The 22,577-nt window shown below is 40.3% G+C and overlaps 1 protein-coding gene across 1 annotated transcript in view; it reads left to right on the top strand.

Annotated features, from left to right (window-relative positions):
- SPAG6 (sperm associated antigen 6) overlaps window positions 1-16,851 on the top strand; it is a 194,241-nt gene extending 177,390 nt beyond the window's left edge. Inside the window, exons 10-11 of the mRNA XM_073632662.1 lie at window positions 12,685-12,830; window positions 16,476-16,851. Coding sequence (XP_073488763.1) covers window positions 12,685-12,830; window positions 16,476-16,545 — 216 coding nt within the window. The 3' untranslated portion in view covers window positions 16,546-16,851. The remainder of the gene's footprint in view (window positions 1-12,684; window positions 12,831-16,475) is intronic.
- Window positions 16,852-22,577: the final 5,726 nt, after the last annotated feature.

Genomic DNA, 22,577 nt, shown 5'->3' with positions numbered 1-22,577 from the left:
AGAACCCTGGGTATGGTAACCAAATAAATGGTAAGTGGTATATGGTCTAATCCAAGTTCCAAGGTGTGTTGAGTCTTGTTGACTTCAACTTTGCACCCAAAGATATCAGTCGCCTTGTATAGTTCGGCAGTCCCTGCTCATGGATATAAACCACCAAGAGTTGTCCCAGCAGCGACTGTATTCCAGTGAAGCTGGTTGTGACCTTGTCTCAGCTGCTGCCACAGGTATTGCAGGATAATATCTGGCAGAATTCCCAGCCAGGATGTCTGCCAGTGTGTGGATGGTATACGTGTCTTTGCCTTTATGAGGCCATCTGTAGGTTGCTCCTGCCATTCGTGTTCTGTAAAGTATTGGTTTTAGTAAGGGTCTGGGATGTAGAGAGTTTCAGGATATGTCAGGTAGGCTCTGCAGTAATGTCCCATCAAAATCTATCTGTTTTTTTTATCTCCAATAGAAGAGAGAGGGTCGCTGATCACAGCCACTGCCCACGGTGTGCTCAATTATCTAGTAGAGCTGCACGATTCTGGCCAAAATGAGAATCACAATTTTTTTTGCTTAAAATAAAAAGATCACAATTCTCACAACGTAAAATCTTTCACATTATACCAAAAAAAAAGGGCTAACTTTACTGGTTATTTTTTTTTTAATTCATTAGTAATGTTAAAAAAAATGCATTTGAAAGACCGCTGCGCAAATACAGTGTGACATAAAATATTGCAACAACCACTATTTTATTCTCTAGGGTGTCTACTAAAAATATATATAGAATGTTTGGTGGTTCTAAGTAATTTTCTAGCAAAAAAAAGATTTTAACTTGAAACCAACAAATGTCAGAAAAAGGTTTAGTGTTTAAGTGGTTAAACTTTTTTCACTTACACACAAAGTCTATTCCATTGACAAATTGTTACAATGTTTATACTTAAGTTCAACTGATAAAGAATCTTCTGATTCTTGGCAGACTGCCCAGTTTTTCTCTTCCTTTCTTTTGAACGCTGTGGCTTCAGAAGAGCAGAGAAAATTCTTTGCATAGAAGGAATTGTGAAACACTTTAGTCAAGATCACAATAACGATTCTTGACGATTAATTGTGCAGCTCTATTGTCTAGCATGTTCTACTTTTCTTTCTGGAACTGGAACGCCCTGGAACTGACCGCACCGGTGTGAACTATGCCATTGGAAACCATATAACATAATTTCCATGTGTATTCAATGCAGAAAAAACACACTGGACTGTATGTGGTGTGAACTAGCACTAAAACAGAAGGGTGCACAAGGAAAATTGGGTGATGGGGAGCAAAGGCAATAACAGCGGACAGCAAATGCAATGTTTGCAGTTTTTCATTATCAGCTGTAAACTAGATTTGAACACTGTCTGTCCTAACAAGGGGTTATACATTTTGGAAACAGCCCTCCTAAATTGTATGCTAGAGTCAGTGTGAGACTCTCCAGAAATTCATAGAATCGGTCATGACACCTTCTCCATCTAAAAGTAAGGACATATTTGTTCTAGATTTTTTTAGGTATGCTGTGTGAATGGAAACACATAAACATATAGTGGGGTTTTCTCAAAATTGACTGAAAAAGTGGAAATACATTTTAAAGATTGGCTAATAGATGATATAAGCACACTGGCAAATGTGACAGTTATCATCAGAGGCATGCATTCAATGTAGCATACAACGCACATGCACAAATAGGCAGAATGTAAATGAAAACACTGTAGAAAATAATATTGGTGTGTTTGATTAAGGTTTTATTAACATTTATAAAACATTCCTAACCTACCCTTTCTTTGGTAGGTTTAGTTCCAAAAGGGGAAGTTGTGTACCCCCCACCCCCCCATACATGTGGTACTATTTTTTTGGGGGGAGGCCTGGGTACCCAGCCTTGTTAGGAACCCTCTCCCACTTCTGCCTAGGTGATTTGAGCGGAAGTTCAGCCCCCCTCTTTGCCTGCAGTCTTCAGGGGCACGTCACAAGTTCCAGAAGACTATGGGACCATTCACAAACTGCAATGTGGCTCATGCATGCGCAGTGGGAAGCCAACTTTAAAGTCACAGCCGGCTTCCCACACTAACTGGCCCAGGTGAGGAGGGCACTGGATCCCTGGACAGGTAAGTGTCCTTTTATTAAATTGTCAGCAGCTACAGTATATGTAGCTGCTGACTTTTATTTGCTTCTTTCTAGGGTGAAAATCCTCTTTAATTAAAGTCCATTTAAAATGACATGTGCATCTAGAACTACGCTGTTTACAGGGTGACAACCAACGTTGCAGTGATTTCACTGCAGAAAGAACATCATTGACAGCTTGTTGCAGCAAATGGAAAAATAATGAATCTGCTAACATGATCAATAGGTAATAAAACTGTGTTACAGGGAGTACTTGTATATTTTATTTGTGCTTATGCCCTTAGTTCTACATTCATTTTTTATTAATTACTTTTTTTTAGAACACTACATATTACTGCAGGTATTGGCTACTTGTTTTTTTCCTGGTCACAGCTGTGGGGAAACAGATTGCTCTGAGGCACAAATGCCCTCCAGGAGAGCAATAAAAGTCAGACAGATTTAGAGATAGCAGAAATTGTAAAAGTCAGGCACTAAGTAGGTAGATAAGCTGTACTGAGGTCATAAAGCTCTAATTGAGGTATTAAGCAAATAATCAGCAGTGTGTGAACTAACAACCTTTTTCTTGTCTATGCCACAAAGTGCATGAGCCCTCCTCCTTCACAGCTGAAACAGCAGGGAAGGGTTAATGAGACAAGTTATTTAGAGGTTCTCTCCACCAGCCAAAAATACTCTGGAACCACTCATTGCTGCATTCTTTCCTTCATTAGGTATAAGCCCATATCTAGGCTGCTTTGAAACATATAGATACAAGGGGGCTCTGTTTTATAGAGTTAGTGTTCAGGGCATAAGCACCAGTCCTAATTGATGACTTTCACTGTTTCACTACAAACTGTTCATTGAAAAGTTATTAAGCCTATAACATTGGACGCCTTGTATAAACAGTCATTGGTAAACATTCGTAGAAGTATGTGTAAAACTTCCCATACTTGTTTAACCATTGCCTTCACATAACAGAAGTTATATAAAGGTTGTTACTTCCTCTGCTTAAAAAATAAAAAGGTCTTTTCCTCATTTAATTATAGTAGGTAGAGCTATGCAATCATGTCTTTATACCCCTGTGACTAGCTGTGCATCCAAAAATACTGGTTTATAGTGTTGGGCAAACGTTTCGGGCCAAGCAAAGGTTCGGCCCGAACATCGCCGTTTGGGTGTTCACCAAACTGTGACTCCTTGCTTGCTCTTATCCGACCCTAGGGGCACTATTCCTTCTACTGACACCAACAGTGGGGAACCATTCCTCTCACTGACGCCAACGAAGGGGCATTTTAACTCCCACTGATACTAGTGAGGGGACACTATTCCTCTCACTGACACCAGCAATGGGGCATAATTCCTCCTACTGATATAAATAGGCACTATACACTAATATATAATTAGGCACTATTCCTCACACTAATACCAATGATGGGGCACTATTTCTTCCACTAATACCAATGATGGGCACTATTCCTTTCATGGATACCAATGATGGGACACTATTCCTCCCACTAATACCAATCATTGGGCACTATTCCTCCCACTAATACCAATGATGGGACATTATTCCTTTCACTGACATCAATGATGGGACACTATTCCTCCCACTAATACCAATGATCGGACACTATTCCTCCCACTAATACCAATGATGGGACATTATTCCTTCCACTGACATCAATGATGGGACACTATTCCTCCCACTAATACCAATGATGGGACACTATTCCTCCCACTAATACCAATGATCGGACACTATTCCTCCTTCTACTGACTACAGCCACTATGTCATTTTTTTACTCCCACTGACGCTGGGGCATTTTCTACTTCCACTGGCCACTCCGGCCCCCCTAAAGTCTGAAGGACAGTAAACCAACTCTTTGTTTAGAAAGTTTAGAGACCCCTGTACAAGACCCACAAAGGCTCCAGAAGCTTAGGTGTGCATGTACTGCTGTTTCAAGCCACCACTGCAGCTTTCCCCAGCACAAACATAAAGAAAGTTGATGCGAGTTTAACAGCTGCAAGTGGATTATGAGTCAGATAAGAAATGCTTTCATCAGTGCATTTTGACACAGGTATTTTGTTTCAAGATCCAGTCCCTTTAAGTTTCTTAACTGCTTTAATACAACTCCCTTTGTCCCCAGTCTGACAATGATTTGTGATGAGCCGGATATAATTGGAAGTTCTGGATGGAACAGTCAAGCAGTGCATTATTCTCTTTATGATGTTCCAGCTCTGTGTTCTCTGATGAAGCTTGGTTTCTGCCCAAATGTACTTTTTTTCCCTTATAAAGTACAGTAAAAGCCATTCACTGGTTCATATTTTCTGTCCAAGAAATCGAAACCATTAAAATCTGCATTTGATAATACATTCACATTGAAATCACTGTCTTTCCCTATCTGATCCATTTTGTATCAGATCAGGTATTTGATGTAAGTCACAAGCAGATTTACACTTTAAAAAAGTTCAATAAGTGATGTTCAGTATGCGTTGGTGTGTTTTGGTAAATTGCAATACACTTTTTGGCACTTTGCAGATTCACATTTTCGGATATTCCTCATACATGAAAAGAGATATGTTAAAATAAAGATCAGCCCTATCAAAAATGAATTTCTCCATCTTGGGTGAGGTGAGGTAGGGTCTAAAGTAGAGCCCAAACTTTTACATAGATTGGAATTTTATTCTCGTCGGCTTATTTTTTTCTGTTTTGCTTTATTGTTTTGCTATTTGGGTATTCTGACAGGCATTGGCGGCGGCTGTCAGAGTACAGAAGCCCAGCAGGGGAATTTGTCCTTCCCTACTGCTTAAGCCTAGTTCACATGAGCCGAATGTCGTCCAGCATCGGCCTGTTTAATAGAAACCGTCTGACATTCAGCCTGTGTGTACATCTCCTGATCAGAGAGCGCTAATCGGAGTGTTCTGCCAGGTGGGGGGGGGGGGGGGGTCGTCCCCCTGTCAGAACACAATAGCTCAGCAGGGGATATTGCTGTACTAACATCGGATTGTTAGAACAGCAGCTCCGACCTGAGCTGTCAGTTTTTTTTTTTATTCAACCCAGCAGGTAGTAGTGTGTAAGGGGCTTTAGCGTGCATGGAGGAGTGTGTCAGATTTCTTTAGCCTGAAGGCTGAACAAAAGAAAATTAATGCCACGTACACACGATCGGACATTCTGACAACAAAACCGTGGAATTTTGTTCGAAGGTTGTTGGCGCTAACTTGTCTTGCATACACACGGTCACACAAATGTTGGCCAACAATTACGAACGTAGTGGCGTAGAAGACCTACGGCGAGCCGATAAAAAGGAAATTCAATAGTCATGTGATATCTCCATTACGAACACTAGTTTTACAAGATCGAACGCTTCCGGCTCATACTTGATTCCGAGCATGCGCGAACTTATGTGCGACGGACTTGTGTACACACGATCAGAAAGTCCGACAACAAAGTTTTGTTGGTGGAAAATTTGAGAACCTGCCAGCCAACATTTGTTGGCGGAAAGTCTGCCAACAAATGTTCGATGGAGCATACACACGGTCGGACTTTCAGCCAACAAGCTCACATCCAACATTTCCCGTCGGAAAATGCGATCGTGTGTACGCGGCATAACTGTGTATAGACAACTCTACTTTTGCATTTATATTGACTAGTGTTGGGAAGAAAAGCAAACACATGCTCACCTAAACAAGTCCTTAGAGAGTACATAGAATCTTCTCCACCAGGCTGGACATTTTGGAACTTGTAGTTCCTCAATAGTTTAAGTCTTCACTAGACTGTGCTGATGCTATGGCTAGAAAACTGAGCACATTTGCTTTCAAGGAACTGAGGTAAAAGCCTGTGACGCTGGCTGCTTTGCTTACCTCAGAATAAGACAACTGCCCAAGGCAGAGTCTTGTTTTCTTAGCTTAGCTTTCCAAATCCAGCAGGTATTTACCATTTCACAGTGACTGATGAGACATTCCTGCAGCACAATATGCTTGTAGGTGGCCGTGCTCAGGAGGAATACCGACTTGTCACATTTTTTACATTGTTATTAATTTGGATGAGAAAATTGTTTTACAACACGCCACAGCACAGCATATTGAGAACTTAATTATTAGCATTGCATCCTGCTGAAATTCTGATCTATTTGGGTCCAAAACCCAAACATTATATATGCGCCTTTATTACTGTATATTCAATGTCTGTAGTTGTGTAACCTGGACTGTAGCTGATAACTGCTGAAGAACGTCTTCCTTTGTTGCTGCAGTATTATCTTACTGCAGTGTGGACAGGGTTAAACTAAATATTTATTGTGCAGAAGTGCAGCAGCCATCTTTAAAGTGATTTGTAAATGATCACCTTGTAAAACAATCCATTCAGTTTAAAATAGAAGTAAAAGGGAAAACATTTGTGTATAGATATAAAAAAAAATAGAAATACCTTTTTCCCTCTTTTTCATAAGTGTTTCATAAGTGAATACAAATCCTCAGTTCTCAGCTGCATAAGAGCTGGGGGGGGGGGCGAAACAGTAGCACATTGATCTTCCCAGTGAATGACTGTGCTGGGGGGAGGGATCATGTCATGACAAGTCGGATCATTGGAGGAGAGCAGGCTGATTTTCCAGCATAGCTAGAGAACTGACCATGCTGACCATAGTTACATAAAGTAGGCAAAGGTTTACCTAATTTTTATCAGGTGGTTTTTTTTTTTTTTTTTTTTGCTGTCCCGTTGGTGAGTTTTCGTTTCACTTCCTGTCCTTGTGACGCCGCAAGAAATTATAAAAATATCTCAGAAGTGTATGGAATTCCCATAGTAGAGAGTATTCATAAGAACAGATTTCCCAAATGGATGATTTTCCCTGATATCTTGTTTGGTGATAACTAAAAATAAAGGGGTCAATCTCCCCAGTGGGAGACACCGATAGCAATAAAAAACTGACAGGGGGTGAAACCTTTCCCCACTGTATATAAACAAAATGCCTTTATATACATTTTAAATTGCATATTTACTAAATGTGCTTTTGGGCTTTTGCCAACATATACATTTTATAATCTAGGAAAACAAACTAAAAACATTGACCTAAAGAAATCTTCCAGACTTTCACAGTTTTACAATACTTGCTTTAAAAGATAAGTGTTTTTTAAAACAAAGTGCACTTTGCCCTGACCTATCCGATCCCACTCTCCCCCCCCCCCCCCCTCAGATGTGTACTTACCAAAATCCGATGGCCTCTGATGGTTGTTTACACCCAGTGCCGCAAGTCTCCTCTGTCCTGGCTACATCCGCGCATTACAGCCCCAAAGACTTCTGTGGAGCCTGTCTCCCTTTGTCTCCAGCCTTGCATAGTGCACTTATCCTTTAATATACTGTAATTATCCTATAATTATGTAAAGCAGGATAACAGGAAGTAAAATGGAGTTTTACCCTTAGTTTCAGCCCAATATACGGACTGTATTTTCAAAGTAATCACATAGTCGGTTTATTAGTTTTAAGTGGGCAGAGTTAATAGTGGTAAAGCATGTTAATTATGAAATTTAACTTCAAAATAAAAAAAAAGTAACTGCTATTGGACTTTAGGAAGATGGCAATTGGGTTCCGTCATAACTGCAGCCTAAAATTGTGAAGGGGATGCATACAAGTCATACAAGTCAAATCTGCACCACCTGTGTCTCCAGACTACCCTGCTATCACTCTGCTCCCCATGCCCACCAAAATGGAAATGGTTCCATACATGTGCAGTTCATAATATCTAGTCATCTGGTCCACTAAGAGCTGGTTGCATTACTGCGCATGTGTGGTAGCATCTTTAGACTAGTCCAAAATGGGATAGCCACTGAGAGCAGGACACCAAGTGTACCTAGACTGTATCTATACCAACCCTATACGTCTATACCACATTATACCTTTACCGCATCTGCACCACATCTACCTTGCAGCTGTGTCAATGACTGTCATTAAGTGCACCAATGCTCTTAAAGGGCCCTAACAATAGCCGGCAGAAGAACATCTCAAAAGGACTGCCCCTCCTGTAATACTTATTCTGGAAGTTCCCTTTGTTCCCCTCCCCCCTCCTCTACCATCCTCCTTTTCTTTTGGACAGTGCATACCCAGTCAGTCTAGGACTAGCATTGCCGCCCCAAATGCGCTCTGACAGTATAATTCCAGCACGCAGTAGATTAAACTTTACCACTTTTGGCTGTGGCTGATCTCCTTGTTACCTGGTATTATCTGCAAAATTCTATACCAAGTTCAAAAGGGCTAAACCCTCTGGTATAGACCAATTGTTTTGGATCTCCCTGGGCTTAAAGCAATACCAAATTAGTGAACATTGGTATTTTAAAAGAAGGAATTGCCTAGATGGCACACTTCCTTTGAACTTTGCTGCTAGTATATGAAGCTTGCGTTTTTTGGGAAGATATCAGTATCAGTCCATTAATTCGTCAATCTTTCACTATAATAGGGTGTGACTACAGGGTTAGTATTACCCCTTCACTTTCGGCACATAGACACCTCATTTTGTATTGTGACCACTGAGCTGTAGTATGCTCTCTTTTATATATACAAAATTGTTTATCTCAAATATGTTTGTTTGGTAAAATGTATCTATTTTTGTACTATCAATTTCTATTGATTATTTGCACCTTTAAACTCCAATTGTGTTTTGGTCATTTTTTAATCTATTTAAAGGAGGTGGTGTATATTGTTAACTCTCCAAACTCAAATATCTTATTTAAACTTTACCACTGCTCACTGTTACATTTGAGGTGGCCTTACTACTCTTTAGGATGATCTTGATGGATCCTTTGTTGATTTGGATGTATGCTTTGGGTTGTTGTCATGCTGAATGATGAAGTTCCTCTTCATGTTCAGCTTTCTAGCAGAAGCCTGAAGGTTTTGTGCCAACAATGACTGGTATTTGGAACTGTTCATAATTTCCTCTACCTTGATTAAGGCCCCTGTTCCAGCTGAAGAAAAAAAGCCCCAAAGCATGATGCTGCCACCACCATGCTTCATTGTGCGTATGGTATTCTTTTGGTGATGTGCAGTGTGGTTTTTGCACCAAACATATCTTTTGGAATTATGGCCAAAAAGCTCAACCTTGGTTTCATCAGACCATAACACATTTTCCCACATGCTTTTGGGAGACTTCAGATGTGTTTTTGCAAAATTTAGCCAGGCTTGGATCTTTTTCTCCATAAGAAAAGGCTTCTGGCTCGCCACTCTACCCCATAGCTCAAACATATGAAGAAAAATGGGAGATTGTTGTCACATTTACCAAACAGGCAGTACTTGCCAGATATTCCTGCAGCTCCTTTAATGTTGCTGTAGTCCTCTTGGCAGCATCCCTGACCAGTATTCTTCTCATCTTTTCATCAATTTTGGAGGGATGTCCAGTTCTTGGTAATGTCACTGTTGTGCCATATTTTCTCCCCTTGATGATGACTGTCTTCACTGTGTTCCATGGTATATCTAATGCCATGGAAATTCTCTTGTATCCTTCTCCTGACTGATGCCTTTCAATGAAGATCCCTCTGATGCTTTGGGAGCTCTCTGCTGACCATAGCTTTCGCTGTAGGATGCGACTAAGAAAAAAGACCTACTAGAACAGTTAAACTTTATTTGGGGTTAATCAGAGGCACTTTAAATGATAATACTACAGGGGGCGCTAAAAGCTACAAAAAAATTATTTTGAGTAAAAAGAAAAAAACACAAAAACCAAAAAAAAAAAATTAATAGATTAATGTGCTTAATAAAATAAAAAAAGATATAAATATAAAAAAGTGGCAATCACAATAGGTAAATAACCTGAAAAAAACTTGAAAAAAACAACAATACTGTGATGACAATAATAGTGATTAATTGTCCCAATCCAGTGAATAATTCAAAACAGAAGTGATATCTTCAAATATGTGCCAAATTCTTGCAGTTGATATAAAGAATTCCATCACCAAAGAAGAAAAAATACACCTTGAAATAATAGATATCTGCTTACCAGATACCAATGACCCCTTTACTTAAAAAGAGAGTCACTAGCGCTTGTACAGGATAATGAATGATGACAGTTGTGTACTGACTCCTATTTAACATGAGTTTGAATGTGATTGCTTAATTCTGAACACAGTTACATCCCCAGTTATAAGAGTGTGCACACTTATACAACCACATTATTTTTTATTTTTACCCCCCCTAAAAAGATTTCAGTTTGTTTTTCAATTGAGTTGTACAGTTTATAGGTCACATTAAAGGGTTACTAAACCCCCGTGTTTTTTTTTGTTTTTTTTTTAAATAACAAACGTGTCATACTTACCTCCACTGTGCAGTTTGTTTTGCACAGAGTGGCCCCGATCCTCCCCTTCTGGGGTTCCCTGGCAGTGCTAGTAGCTCCCCCCCGCATAGGGAAACCCACCTAGGAGAAGTGCTCTTCTTGGGGGTACCTGTGTGGGCGTACTCCCGAGTCCAGCTTTTGCGTCCATAGATGGGTGAGTAAAACGGGGGGCTGCTCAGTGACAGAAGTTTTTTCACCTTAATGCATAGGTTGAGGTGAAAAAACACGATGGTTTACAACCCCTTTAAAGGTGGAAAAAGTTCTGAAATTATTTAACTTCGTCTCATTTTTTTTACATCACAGAAACCTGACATTTTAGCAGGGATGAGTAGACTTTTTTTTATATCCACTGTGTGTGTGTGTGTGTATGTGTATATATGTATATATATATATATCAGCCCTCACATTTTCCACTCGCCTACTTGCATTTTGCGAGTGGAAAATGATTTCTGGTGAGCATGTGCTGCCTCGGAGCAGGGAGCGTGAGCACCGCCGGCAGGCGGGGTTGAATGGGAGCCGATCTCCCAGTGATCGCCCAAGGGAGAAGAGAAAGGAAAGGAGGAGGCAGACTGAGCGGGTCATCACAGAGCGGGGATTGCCCGCTGTAACAGCTTTCATTCGAATTGCTGTCCGCTCGCAGTCACCCACAGTCCAGCCTCCTGACCCAGCACCTGTGACAGACAGAACACGTCCCGGCATTGGACTGGCCTTCTGTCTGTCACAGGCACCAGGTCAGGAGGCGGGACTGTGTGTGACTGCGAGCGGACGGCAATTCGAATGAAAGCTGTTACAGAAGGCAATCCCCGCTCTGTGATGATACGGCCGCCCTCTCTCTTCCTCTGCAGAGGTCACGCTGCAATGAACGGCACAGGTCAGGCTGCATTGATGGGCACTGGTCACACTGCAACGATGGGCACAGCTGAGGCTGCATTGGTGGGCACTGGTCACACTGCAATGATGGGCACAGGCAAGGCTGCCTTGGTGGGTACTGGTCACGCTGCATTGGTGGGCACAGGTAAGGCTGCATAGATGGGCACAGGTGAGGCTGCATTGATGGGCAGTGGTCATGCTGAATTGATGGGCACAGCTGAGGTTGCATTGATGAACACTGGTCAGTCTGCATTGATGGGGACAGATGAGGCTGCATTGATGGGCACAGGTGAGGCTTCGTTGATGAGTACAGGTGAGGCTACATTAATGGGCACTGGTCACGCTTCATTGATGGGCACAGGTGAGGCTGCGTTGATGGGCAAAAGTGAGGCTGCGTTGATGGGCACAGGTAAGGCTTCATTGATGGGCACAGGTAAGGCTGCACTGATAGGCACTGATAAAGTTGTTCATATTTATTTTTGTAACTTAATTCTGCATAAAACATTTTAATGTCATTTCATGAGATAATTTATGAGGGCATTTTTAGGGGCAGGGTAGGGGTTGGGTGGGGCAACTGGTGGCGAGTAAACCTTAAAGCCTGGCTAGTAGCTCAGGACTTTAAATTTTGAGCCTTGTATATATTATATTTATCTTGTACCAACCCCTGTAATTGGTACTTTAACAAATAAAGGCATTAAATAAAGAAAAACAGTATTCACATGCACTACTGCTATCAATCCCATACAGTTTGTAGAATATAATATCACAGGATAGTTGCTTTATTTTAACACCTTTGTTTTACAATTGCTGTTACCTGTTACCTGTATCTTTCTGTTTTAGCTTACACTTTCTGATATATTCAATTTGCATGCATTACCTTCTTATTTTGCTTTTCAATTGAATCACATTTTCTTCTCTGCTTTTTGTTTTATGTCCTCATCCTGTCTCCTCCTTTCATTTTATTTCAGCTTTTGTTGAACAGACTCTTTATGTCTTTGCTCTACTCCTTCCTTCTTTCATCTGCTCGGTCTTCGCTCTGTCCCTCCCTAACAATGTGGCCTTCACAACAAGACAGGATACTTAGGTGAGGTCTTCACAACCGGTTTGATCTGATAACACTGCCTGTACCTTATGAACGCTGTTTCCCCCAATGCTGGCTTAGCTCATTATTTTCTTGCATTTTCTTGTCTCTGAACCAGAAAATGTGCAAGCCTCAGGGTCTCCTTTTCTTTCTATTGTTGGGACATCATTTAAGAAAAAATGTTTCAAGATATTTGTAAATGTGTTGACATTTTTAAGCTGTAATCCAGTGTGGTATGTAGTCTTGCTTTGAAATCAGAGATGGTCACACGCCTGTATGTATTGTTCCAAGCAATCTTATGGTTTTGTGCTATTCATTTCCAGGTTCTTCCACATGACAGCAAAGCACGGCGGCTCTTTGTAACAAGTGGTGGACTTAAAAAGATTCAAGAGATCTCAGCGGACCCAGGCTCACCTCTCCAAGAGTACATCAACACTATCAATAATTGTTACCCCGAGGAGATTGTCAGGTACAGATAGATGTTCAGACTACTGAAAATGATTCCTTGCTGTACAGTTCAGGCAAGCTTGTGGCAGGTAGCCAGTTTGGAAGTGAGAAACACACTCACTAGTAACATATGTCTTGAATGATTCTACTCTCAAAACATATGTGTAATGCATCTAAGTAGCAATTTTCTACTTAATCAAAGACAAATTTCACCACCAGCTATTTGGATTTAAACTGAATGCTTAACATAACTTCACAGAGCAATTTCAGAAAAAAAAACAACACATTTTTTTTTAGAAAAGCACTTAGGGACTAATGTATGAAAAAAAATGCTAGCAAGAAAATTTCTTGTAGCCCAAACCAACCAGAATCCTTGTTTAAACCGGAAGGTAAAAAAAACATGATGCCTGCACCCAGTTTTGCCCCAGCTTACTTCTTTCTATTTTGTTTCTATGGCTCCTTAAATCACAGTGTGTGGTCACAGCATGGCGTGTGATTCTTGGCCCCCCCTCCCCTAGAAGGGGGGGAGTCAAGAAGGGGGGAGGTTAAGTGGAGATCGCTGGAGGCACATGTGTCTGGTATTGGTATCAGAACACTTCAAAAAAATAAATCACTGAATCCAGCGCTGCACCAATCTCAAAAAATAACAATAAATAACAAATATCAAAAGTCAATAACTAATAGTCCACATTAAACATGACTCCACACCACATAGAAGATTATCAACACAAAAATCTTGAATCTTCCTATACAATTTCTGTGTGACCCCCATCACTCCTTGTGATATTCAGTCCACCACCACTAGCCTCATGAGTTTGACCTAGTTTGACCTACTCAGCATTCTGTCCAAATGCGCCTGTCCCTTTAAGGGAACCAAATAATCCACTGCATTGCTTGATGGATGTCACCTTATATTCTCATCAATTCACAGAGACCAATACCCAGAATATAATTAAAAAATCATAGTGTTTTCCGTAAAATCACAAATTTATTATTAAAAAATGCAGATAAAATATACTCACATTAGATTGTGCACTTATGCTGGTGCACAGCAGTGATCGGAACTCACATTAAGTTTCCAGGCATTTACATAATTGAGACTGGAGCTTGTTTGCATGAACCAAGTCTGCTGTGCCGACCAACACCACTAAACACAGCATAAGTGCACAATCTAACGTCAAAAGAGGGAGAGGAGGTGCCTCTGGATTCAGATTTTTAACAGATTTTTAATATGCGGTACAAATGGTGAAGTGGCAACTCATCCTCCTGTGGATAGGCGCTGTGTTGTTTTCTCCTGCACCGCTAGATGGATCTTATAGAAGGATAAAAACAATACATTGCCTGTTTTTATCTATCGAAATGTGAGTTGCCATTTCACCATTTGTACCTCATATTAAAAATCTGTTAAAAATCTGCACCCAGAGGAGCCTCCTCTCCCTCTTTTGTTGTTTCAGTGTACTGGGAACATGTTTTCTGTTCCCCCTGGATGGCTGCCGTGAGCGTGGACTACCTTCCCTCTTAGAACCCCCCACCACCACCACCAACCTCCCCCCCCTTCCCCCTTTCCTTCACTCAGACCATTATTTATCCATTTGATTTATGGACTTCCTCTATATACAATCACTTAGATTGTGGACTTGGGTTGTCATTGCTTGCATTAATTCTTATGCCTACTTAGCACTTTTATTCAATATTTAGGGATATACAGGCGGTTCCCAGGTTACAAACAAGATGGGTCTGTAGGTTTGTTCTTAAGTTGAATCTGTTTGTAAGTCGAAACAGGTACATTTTTTAAGTGTAGCTCCAGCCAAAAAAAATATTTTTAAGCTTTTGGATAGCATAGGGAAGGGTTAACACCCCTGTAATGTTTTTTTTGCTGTCTGTGCCCCATTTCAGAAGATTTCACCTCACTTTCTGTCCCAATGACAATTGGATTTTGAAAATGTTGGCTTGTTGTGGAAACAAGCCTTGGTGATAAAGCTTCAGCGGAGACACTTTTTCCTATAATAACTCTTACAGGAGAGAATTTCCCTTCCTAGGGGTAGATTTCCTCTCACTTCCTGTTGTCTCCTTCTGTTTGTAAGTAGGAGTCGTTTGTAAGTAGGGGACCGCCTCTATATTGTCTTAGTCTTTTGTGCCATTTACTTGTATTACCTGGACCATCTAACGTGCGTGTATTTTATCTGCATTTTTAAATAATAAATTAGTGATTTCACTGAAAACATTATGATTTTTTAATTATATTCTGGGTATCGATTTCCAGAAATTGATGAGAATATGAGGTGACATCCATCGAGCAGCACAGTGGATTATTTGGTTCCTTTAAAGGGGCATTTTGACAGAATGCTGAGTAGGTCAAACTCATGAGGCTAGTGGTGGTGGACTGAGTATCACAAGGAGTGGTGGGGTAACATAGAAGATGTATTGGAAGATTCAATAACTTTGTGTTGTCACTCTTCTATGTGGTGTGGAGTCACATTTATTGTGGACTATTAGTTATTGTCTTTTGATATTTATATATTTGTTAGTTATTATTATTTTTGGAGCAGCGCTGGATTCACTGATTTCATTTATTTGTAATGTGTGACTTAGACCCTGTATAAATTCAGCAGCAGCACATTGGACTACATGCTGTTTCACAGTATCCACTTAATCTTGGTTGCCTAGGTGTCTTTATTATTTTTATATCATACTACTTCAACTACTCATTAAGATGAAGACAGTGGACACTGTAGGTATGATATATAATGCATATCCTGTTTCCAGTGGTTTTTACAAGCTCTAATGACATTTTGGACAGCGGTAACCACCTCCCTGAGACTGACATCTTGCAGCATATTCCTTTTATTTTGATGTTTATAAGATTACCTTTTACTGACATCCTGAAATATGAGGTTTTGAACAGAAGCTAATAGTAGCTCGTTACCTTCCACTGATCTTCTCCTGTAATGTTCAAGATGTTCTGCCACTGATCCAAGGGGCTTTCTCAATATCTTCAACATTGGCAAACAAATCCAGTTAAATGTGACTAACTACTGCTACATATACCATGACCTGGATAAACAAGAACCTTTACAGACATATTATATATAAGGTATCATAGGATGCTATAGCATACCTTTGGTCATTTTACCTCCTGCACAGAACTGTCCCTTAATTTTCTGTGCTAATACTGACTTTCTGAAAGTCTGCATTTGACTAGGGTTAGGTTAGGACCCCCCCACATGGCAGTGCCCAAGTTTGGTAACTGGCTGCACTAAATCTGCCTTGTGTGAAAGGGGTTTGTGTGTTCTTCCAGTATCAAAAGTTTGGGTTTTCGGGTTGATGCTGATGGCAGTTTGCAGATAAGGGTGACAAATTAATGGTACAACACCTTATGATATCTTCTATTCAGAACTGTCCTTTATATTAGAGATAAAAAAAAAAACATAGATTTGCTTTAGGCCACATTCACATCTGCAAATGGGCCAAACAGCGCAGCAGGGGTTCCCAGTAGCTGCGAGAGGCAGCCCCATTAAAAGCAACAGAAGGCTGCCAACTCCTGAAGCTAATTGTGGCCGCTCAGTATCAGGCACATTCACAAGTGTGAATATAGTCTAAATATTAGTTTTTTTTTTTCTCCAATTTTCTTTTTAATTGTTGAATCACTTTAATGTTTATTTTCCAGGTACTATTCCCCCGGATATTCTCAGACACTTCTGGAGAGAGTCGACCATTACCAACCTGTTCTTTCCTGAATTTTTCCAATATATTTTTATATATTTTATTTTTATTATAGACACTGAAATATATACCTTATAGAGCTATATAAAACATTTTATACAGACTCTTTGATGTTTGTAAAAAAAACACTACAATGTTTAATATCTTCATACAGTACATTGCTGGATTTTCTCTCTACAAGTAAGATTTATGTCAAAAATAAAAAGACTAGTCAATTGATGCTGTGACAGTTTTTCTTTAATCGACATTGAACTTAAATTTTATGTTTTTTTTGTAACATCTCTTAATTAAATTTGTTCAACTGGAATAAAGTGTCTGTAAACCCTTACATATACTCAGTAACCTGAGTTGTAGTTGTACTTGTTTAAGCCTAAGTTGTACTTGTTTATCTGCAACCCTCTCTTCTCTACAGCCGTTCAAAGTGCAGAATTTATATAGCTCGTTTAAGCTTTCAGAATGCAGGGGATGGGGAGCTAAATTTACACTCCGCAGAGCTCAGTGAGGGGAGCTCTGACAGCTGATTGGAGGAAAGAAACACACCCCCTTCACACAGGAACACAGCTGAGGCTGTCAATCACAGACTGTGTGCTGGAGCTCCCTCCCCGGTCACTTTTTTTTTGGTGTCAAGAAAACCCTGTCAAAATTGACTCTTGCAAATAGCAGAAGAAGCAGGCAGCAGACAAAAATGACACTTCCTGCTCTGTATTGAGACAAGAACACACTATAGAGGGATATGCTTTGTTCATATTCCATGTCACAGGTTTACAACCGCTTAAACTGTTTTGTATGAGACAATTGCATTGACAGCAAGGTTGTGGAGCCGCACACCACCTCCAAAGGGTAAAATCAACTTTTTGTTCAGCACAAGCACAGACAATCCACCCAGAATCCTTCTTCTAACATGTTTCATCCCCTGGCTCTATGACTAAACCCCAGTAGAGGTTGAAACATATTAGAGGGAGGATCCCAGATGGAGTGTGTGTGCTTGTACTGAACAATGAAAATGATTTTATGTGTTGCAAGTGGTGTGCAGCTGCAGAACTTTTCAGAATTGTGTATTGAAGGAACGAACTCCACAGGAGTGACCACCTACAAACTGGACCAGAAGATGACAGAGGTCTTAGGAACAGCTTCATCTTTTGTGATTTGCTTTGTATGCTTTAGACAGGCTAGTGTGTATAACAGTATTCTTTTTTCAAGGGTCTTAAACTGCGTACTTTTCATTAACTTACTGTATATTGTAGGATTTTTATCAACCTATACATTAATATGTTTTTTGTTTTTTAGCACCAACATCATCATTATACAGGATTTATATAGCGCCAACTGTTTGCTGCGCTTTACAACATAAGGTCAGAAAGTACAGTTAGAGGACAATTCAATACAGGAGGAATCAGAGGGCCTTGCTCGTTAGAGCTTACAATCTAAGATTACTGTTACACATTAGTTTCTGTCTCCCTGAAGGGCTCACAATCTTATATCCCCACCACACTTACACACTAGGGCCAGTGAAAATTCATTTTGCAAATTGAACATGATGTACTGCTTTAGTAAATCAATTTCTGTGTGAATGCTGGGCTATATCGGTAGGACACATAAATGCATTTAACTAATAGGGATGGCTGTCATCAAAAGAAAGTCAACATAACCAGCTGCCATATTTCATTGCTGACTGTTTCCTATAATTTGACACTGTTGCTTAAAGTTTCACTAAACCCACATCATATAAAACTATCAATAAATGGTGTATTACATGCTGTTCATACTCACTCAGTCACTATGAGATTCGTTTTCTGTGTTCTACAAAAAACCTGGTTGATCCTGCTGCTCTTTATCTCCATCTTCTGTCCATGTCTCCAATTCAGCTACAGCTTTTGCAGCTGTGGTGGCAACTCTGCACCTGCTCAGTTTTTTAGCAAGGTTCTATGCTGAGTATTTCCTCCCTATCACATCTGAGCAGCCCACGTGCCTATAGAGGTATATATGGGTCAGTGATAAATGACCGCTCACTCCCTCCCTCCTCCTCCATGTCCTCTAACCAGCTAAACACAACGGGGGTGGGGTATTACATGTAGATTAATGGAGGCTTCATCTCCTTTTTATTCTAAGACACAGGATGGAGGGCGGTGACACAGCCTGTGACTGGCAGAAATCCACCCTCACCATGTTATATGTAAAAAAAAATAATAAAGATTTCATTTCAAATATATATTTGTATGCAAATATGTATGTAAAACAGTTTATTGATATTATTTATTTATTTTTACTTTGTAATCCAAAGTCTGTTTTTTTTTTTATTTTGAACTTGTGACCAGCAGCAAATGACTAGGGGCTCCCCCTGCTTATGTTTCCCTGCAGACAGGCGGGGAAAGAGTTGGGGCATGTGACAGCTGTATATTGATTAGGAAAAATGTACTTTTGATGTTTTTTTTTAATCAAAATAATTAAAGTTCCATCCATATACAAAAAGAGAAGGGACAATGTAAATTAAACAGTGTGTGTTCAGTATCACTTTAAACAAAAAAAGTGTTAGCGTGTATAAACTGTAGGTTTAGTGGTCAGGAACCAAGAAGGGTCTGCATGCGCCCTCAGCAGCTCTTCTGTCCTTGGTGCAACTGAATGCCGAGTTGTTCTGAATGGCCAAATCTCTGACACTTCTCTTGCCTATCCTGCCAATCTCTCTTTTGCCGAGTGAGGGAGTCCATGAAAGTGGTGGGCCAATTGGAATGTGGAGGAGGGAGCCAGGAGGGAATTGGCAAAAAAACCTAAATCTAAAGATGTTCCCCGTTAGCATAGCAAAGGCTATGAAAGTTTCTGCAGATAAATGCAGATACCTCTACGCTTTATATTTTCTGTCTGCTTTCTGCATTTTTTGTTTTTTTTTGTTTTTTTTTTTTTTAGGTGACTAGAATCTTCAAATGTGGAACCATTCTATGAATTAAAAAGTAGCTAATTCTTCTTGGCATTTAAAGCAGGGTGAGCACAGACAACAGGTTATTCTGCTTTATATAATTTACATATTAGCAACTCTCTTACTAAAGCCACGATTTGCCGGTCCTAAAAAAAAACTGCCAACATTCTACCCGTGTGTATGTCAGTCTATCCGACAGAAGCTGGCCTTTCAGCCAGCTTCTGTCAGATATGCATGCTGGAAAACCAGCAGCCGACTGACTCCCAATGGCAGAGAGCGCTGATCGGAGTGTTCTGGTTGGGGGGGGGGGGGTGACCAGAGCTAAGAGAGAGAGATCTATTGATTCCCCCATCCACCCTAAACAGCCAGCACCCACGGCTGTCAGAATACCTGAACAGTGGCTGTATCTGATTGAATGCAGCCACTACTTTGCCAACAATTTTCTGCCCTAACACAGCCCCTAGGGATCAAATTATGGGCCAAAATTTTCTCTATGTACAGCCATCTTTAGCTTTAGAAATTGTTAGTCATTTAGACTCGAGTTAAACCGCTTTGGTGTAGTAGAAACTATTGTGAAGATTCATTAAGGCCAGAGATCTTCTTGAAAGCTTCTTTGTTTCAGATTTCCATTACCAGATTCCTGTAAAATAACAGTGATGAATGGGGATTTCAGTTTGCTTGTACATTCTCAGGTCTGTGATAATCTTAGCTCAGCGGTTCTGCAGCTGTTGTGGAGCAAAAAGTCCCAGCAGGCACTTCTGACCAGCAGGACATGCATAGACTTTAGTTCACCGATGACTAAAAAGTAAATTATTGGATGTTTTTAAGAAATTCCTGTCCATGTGCCATACATTACAGATACCATCCATTACAACAAAGCTCTGTGTTTGTCTAGCTAGGTCTTTATGGAGCTCTGTTATACCAGCAGCATTTAGACTCTTCTGCTCTTCAAGTAATTATACTTTTCCGTGTCTGCAATTATAAGGGAGCTGCACCTGCCTTTAATTCATCCCATTTAACTTTATTTTGTCCCAAAGATTACTTTGACCATTTTTATTAAGCCTGACAATTACCTTAACCATAATTGTGAGCTAATGCAATTAGCCTGCACTAAGCACAGAATCTGCAGCATAAAATACCTATGAATAAAAGAGACAGTAAAAAAAAGGGAACCTGTCAGAATAGAGCCACGGCAGCTGTACTGTTTACTTGTTTTTCAAGGTGCGAGTTTGGGGAGAGTCCTCTTTATTCTTGCACATCTATGTAGTATCAAGCCTGTGCGTATTAACTGTCTGACACTTGACTTATTGAAGCTGAATAACTAAAGAAGTTTAGAATATTCACACAACAAATTGTCTGATTCTCTTCAATTCTGAAATAATGTGAAAATAAAATCCCTGTTTTCCTATTTTATCTGATCATGATTAGATCATTTAAGTGAATATTCGCACAATTTGTTTGAACATTTTCTCTCTAGACTGTAAGCTCTAACGAGCAGGGTCCTCTGATTCCTCCTGTATTGATTTGTATTGTAAGTGTACTGTCTGCCCTCATGTTGTAAAGCGCTGCGCAAACTGTTGGCGCTATATAAATCCTGTTTAATAATAATAATCATTTTCAACTCCTTTGGTAAAATAGCCCCATTATGTGTCTTTTAGTGCCCAGAGACCATATAATGAAGGCAGCCTAGGCTTCAGGTTTCATGTGAAAGCAAGGAAGTAGCAGTTTTGTAGTAATGGAAAGAAAGTGGTATTTTAGTTATTTGGCGATGTGCTGTTAAGTGGTGCATTGAAATACTATTCAATGCAGCAGCATACTATTAGATGAACCCAACCCCTTTCACTGCTGACATGTCAGCCTGGTTTCTCCTTAATTCCCTGCAATCACCTAGATTCCAAGGCCCTGGAGTCCACTCTTGTCCCACTATAGTCCTCCTTCTAAACAACAGTCTACACACTGAAGGCTTTCAACTCCAGTAAAAGGTTTGCTGCAATGACAGCACACAGCTCACTCCCACCCAAAGTAATGATCCCAGCATTTTTCTCCCACAGCAGGTCTTAATTATGGGGAATCAAGGGAATCCCCATGATTAAGCCCTGATGTGTGTGAAACGTGTTGGGGGCATGGCTTTGGATGGGAATGAGCCATGTGCTGTCATTGCAATAAACCTTGGCTGGAGTTGAATGTCTTCAGTGTGTAGCCCATTATTTGGATGATGGACTACAGCAACATACCAATTTCTTTTCTGCCATTACAATACAGGTATCCTATTTAAAATTGTTTTTTTTTCTATATCTTTTCCTTGGTCTATCATTATAGATCCATACTGTAATGTCTCTGGGCCCCATGGCAGTTGCATAGTCTGCTGTGGCTGTAGTTACAACCTTCCCTATAAACAAACTTTTGATCATTTTTATTGCTATAATTCCTTAAAAAACTGGCAATAAAGCAACAGGCAAGGAGATTCAGTAGAAGTGTACAAAATGACATTAATTAAAGAGAAACCTCAGCCCCCCCCCCCCCCCCCCCCCATCCCATTTTTTCCCCTGCCTACCTTTTACTGACTTCTGCACAGTAAGGATACTCACCTAGCCAGCAGATCAAGCGCTGAGGTGCTCTAAACCTCCTCTCTGCAGGCGCGGATCTGCCTTGTTGCCTGTGACAGTTGCCGCTAGGCCCGCACCCTCCTCCTTACTGAATAGGGTCTGCAGGTCATGCATACTGGGGGCACAGCATCATTCGCTTGGACCAATTCCAGAAGTTGGGGGGCCGGACGAGTCTTTCAAGCAAGAAAAAAAACAGTGTGTAAACAAACAAAGAAAAAAATCTGAGAAAAGGAGAGTGCCGCAGGAGGGTGAAGGTTTGCTTTAAGTAAGTCAAGTCATGTAAGTCTTGTTATGTTAATCTTGTAAGCAGCCTTATGAACACCCTGTACAGGAATATTTTTGTTATCGTTTAATATTTTCACCAAATAAAAACAGGATAGATTCTTGTTGAGACGTTTAAATTATTCAGATACAGTTCCTTGAAAATATATTCATACCCCTTGAAATTTTTCACATTTTGTCATGTTACAACCAAAAACGTAAATGTATTTTATTGGGATTTCATGTGATAGACCAACACAAAGTGATA

The sequence above is a fragment of the Aquarana catesbeiana genome, linkage group LG05, assembly GCF_042186555.1.
Source record: "Aquarana catesbeiana isolate 2022-GZ linkage group LG05, ASM4218655v1, whole genome shotgun sequence".
Classification (NCBI taxonomy): domain Eukaryota; kingdom Metazoa; phylum Chordata; class Amphibia; order Anura; family Ranidae; genus Aquarana; species Aquarana catesbeiana.
This window is presented reverse-complemented; position numbering and strand designations above follow the sequence as displayed.